This window comes from Nothoprocta perdicaria, unplaced genomic scaffold (assembly GCF_003342845.1).
Source record: "Nothoprocta perdicaria isolate Ctin4 unplaced genomic scaffold, notPer1 scaffold_849, whole genome shotgun sequence".
In the NCBI taxonomy this organism is placed as follows: Eukaryota; Metazoa; Chordata; class Aves; order Tinamiformes; family Tinamidae; genus Nothoprocta; species Nothoprocta perdicaria.
In genome coordinates, this window is record NW_020456142.1 from 869 (window position 1) to 3,999 (window position 3,131).

A 3,131-nucleotide genomic window follows, 5' to 3' on the forward strand; every position below is an offset into this window, starting at 1 on the left:
CAACTTTGGAACAACAAAGTATTCTGGCACGGCACTCAGGTATTCCCCTTTTATGATGGACATGACCCATGGGAGGCTGCTCTGACCCAGGGATCAGCAGATTTACAAAAGATCTCAGTCAGAAAGAAACGGATTCAGACTCAAAAAGGTGGGATGAATTCAACTGTTCATTCACAAAAAAATGATCATCAAAGACAGAACTCCCAAAGCACAAGAGCTGCCTGAGATAAACTAGAATTGCTTCTAGAGGAGATGGACTCATTGCTGATGAATGAGCACCACATGAACGAGTTTCCTCAGTGCATCATGGAGCTCCTTGTTCCTCATGCTGTAGATGAGAGGGTTGACTGCTGGAGGCACCACTGTGTAAAGAACTGCAAACCCCAGGTCTAGAGTTGGGGTGGAGACAGATGGGGACTTCAGGTAGGCCACCATGATAGTACTGAGAAACAGGGAGACAACAGCAAGGTGCGGGAGGCACATGGCAAAGGCTTTGTGGCGGCACTGCTCAGAGGGGATCCTCAGCACAACTCTGAAGATCTGCACATAGGACACCACAATGAAAACAAAGCACCCAAAGCCTAAACAAAGGCTAATGACAATAAGCCTTAGTTCCCTGAGGTAGGAGTCTGAACAGGAGAGCCTGAGGACCTGAGGAATCTCACAGAAGAACTGCTGAATCATATTGCCTTGGCACATTGGTATGGAAAATGTGTTCCCCGTGTGCAGGAGAGCATGAATAAAACCAGTGCCCCATGCAGCTCCTGCCATTTGGACACAAGCTCTGCTGCCCAGGAGATTCCCATAATGCAGGGGTCTGCAGATGGCAACATAGCGGTCATAGGCCATGAGAGTGAGGAGATAAAACTCTGCTGAAAATAAAAAGAGAAAGAAAAAGACCTGGGCAACACATCCCCAGTAGGAAATGGTCCTGTTGTCCCACAGGGAACTGGCCATGGACTTGGGGACAGTGGTGGAGATGGAGCCAAAGTCAAGAAGGGAGAGGCTGAGGAGGAAGAAGTACATGGGGGTGTGCAGGCGATGGTCACAGGCTATAGCTGTGATGATGAGGCTGTTGCCCAAGAGGGCAGCCAGGTAGATGCCCAGGAAGAGGGAGAAGTGCAAGAGCTGCAGCTCCCACTTGTCCGTGAATGGCAGGAGGAGGAAGTGATTGAGGATGCTGCTGTTGGACATTTTGCTCCCACTCATCAGAGTGAACTGTTCAAGGAGGAAAAGCAATGACAAGTCTGTTGCCACCGGGGGTCGCCAAGCCTTGTTTGCTAGCTGGACTGACCTGGGGTTGTCCTCACCCCAGGGCCCTGGAGCACAGATATCACTATGGGGGATGCGGCAAAATGGTGATTATTGCGCAGTTCAGTCTGCCTATATACTCCAGCTGAATGCGGAAACTCACCTACTGCCCAATCAGGAGACTAATTTCTACTTTTTGCCTTGTATGGCATGGGGTTATCAGTAAACTGCATAAATTAATTATGCTCCTAACTCCCGTGACATCGCGAGATCTTCCGAGCGCCATGCCCTAAGCTCTATGCCCTATACTATACTATATCATCTACTTTCGCTAAGCTCTCTACCTTATTAAGCCCTAAAAACACAAAAACTCCTACACAAGTCATGAGACATTTTTATGATCAAAAATCTTCAACTTTCTCCCCAGCCCCCCAAATACACATGCATACACACACACTGCCTTACTCCTTCTTGGCAAGATGTTTCTTCTGCTCCCTGCCTGGAGGTCCAGTTAATGATGGCTGTTAATATTAATGGTGTGCTGGGAGGAGCAGAATCCTCTGACAAGGATTCCAGAGGGTTCAGTCCTTCTCTAGTGTATAAGGACTGTTCAACCTTTTCACATCCAGTTAATACATATTTTAACCACAAGCACAACATTTTCTGTTTGGGGGGAGTCTGTTATTTGTTTGTCTGCTCTGCAGGGTAGGAATTGCACCCTTTCCACTGCTCTCCCTGTGAAGTTTGGTGAGTCCTGAGAGGCAAAATCTCTCCCTGTGCCCTAGCACAGAGCCAGCACACTGGTCACACATCATTCCCACTCTCCTCTGCGTTGGCATTCACCTCTCTCAGCCAGCGGACACTGGAGCACACCTGGCTGATGCTGACAGTAGTGTCCACTTGCACATCTCCAAAGTGCACGTCCCCAAACTCACCCGCTTTTCTCGGCTCACATGTCCCAACAGTGACAGAGAGGCTGGGACACAGTGCACGGCTCTGATGACTGATAAAAGGGCTCGGTGATCTGCTGCTGATGGTCTTTGGCACCCACTTTCTAGACAAAGACAGAATTCATCTTATTTGCCCACACAGAGCCATCTCCAGCAGCAGCTTCTTTTCCTTGGCACCTCTGTGGCTCCTGCATGGCACATTCCTCTCTTATGAATGTCATACAGAAGAGTTGTACCCCTGCGCAGGGCAGCACACAGTCTGACAACTCATCCCAGGGAAGGTCAGGGGGCTTAAAGGTGGGGTCTCCTGAAAGGAGAATCAGATCATTCCCCAGACACATGGACTGTGCTGCTTTGAATCCCAAGGTCAAGAAGGATCCTCAACCTCTGTCTCCATTGGAGACATCTCTGCAGTAGCAGCACCATGGTCTGGGTCAGATTCTAGCTGCAAATTTCCTCCGCATAAAGTCCAAGAGTAGAAACAAGAGCAGCCCAGTCCGGGAGGGGAACAAGTAGCAACAGCTTGGTGCTTCTGCCAGGGGTGGCAAAGGCAGAACGAGAGAGGCACATTGGGGAAAGCCTTCTCCTAACGCAGCTGTGCACACCATCTCTTGGATGGAGATATCACAGGCTGGGGTGTTCCCTGCTCATTTGCCATGATTTAAGAAATATGCAGGTGGCAGGAGTGCTGCCCCTCTCCTCTTATGGAGCTGTGGCTGCCAAAAAGGCAGGCTGTGATCCCATCGCCTTCAGGACAGGGACTCTGCTGGGTGTCAGAGGGAATGTGAAGGGGCTTGCTGATCGGAAAGCAGCTGCACTGCAGGGGCTTGCAAAGAACGTCCTGCACCCCGACCTCGCAGGAGGTTTCTGGCAGTAGTTTCCTTTCAGCCTCAGAGAACAACCCTGCTTGATGGGAGCTGTTCCTCTTCC

General features: G+C 50.1%; 1 protein-coding gene across 1 annotated transcript; it reads right to left on the reverse strand.

Annotated features, from left to right (window-relative positions):
* Positions 1-258: 258 nt before the first annotated feature.
* Positions 259-1,194, reverse strand: LOC112958371 (olfactory receptor 14C36-like). The gene has a single exon (XM_026052200.1). The coding sequence runs from the start codon at positions 1,192-1,194 to the stop codon at positions 259-261; it is 936 nt and encodes a 311-aa protein (XP_025907985.1).
* Between the last annotated feature and the right edge of the window lie 1,937 nt (positions 1,195-3,131).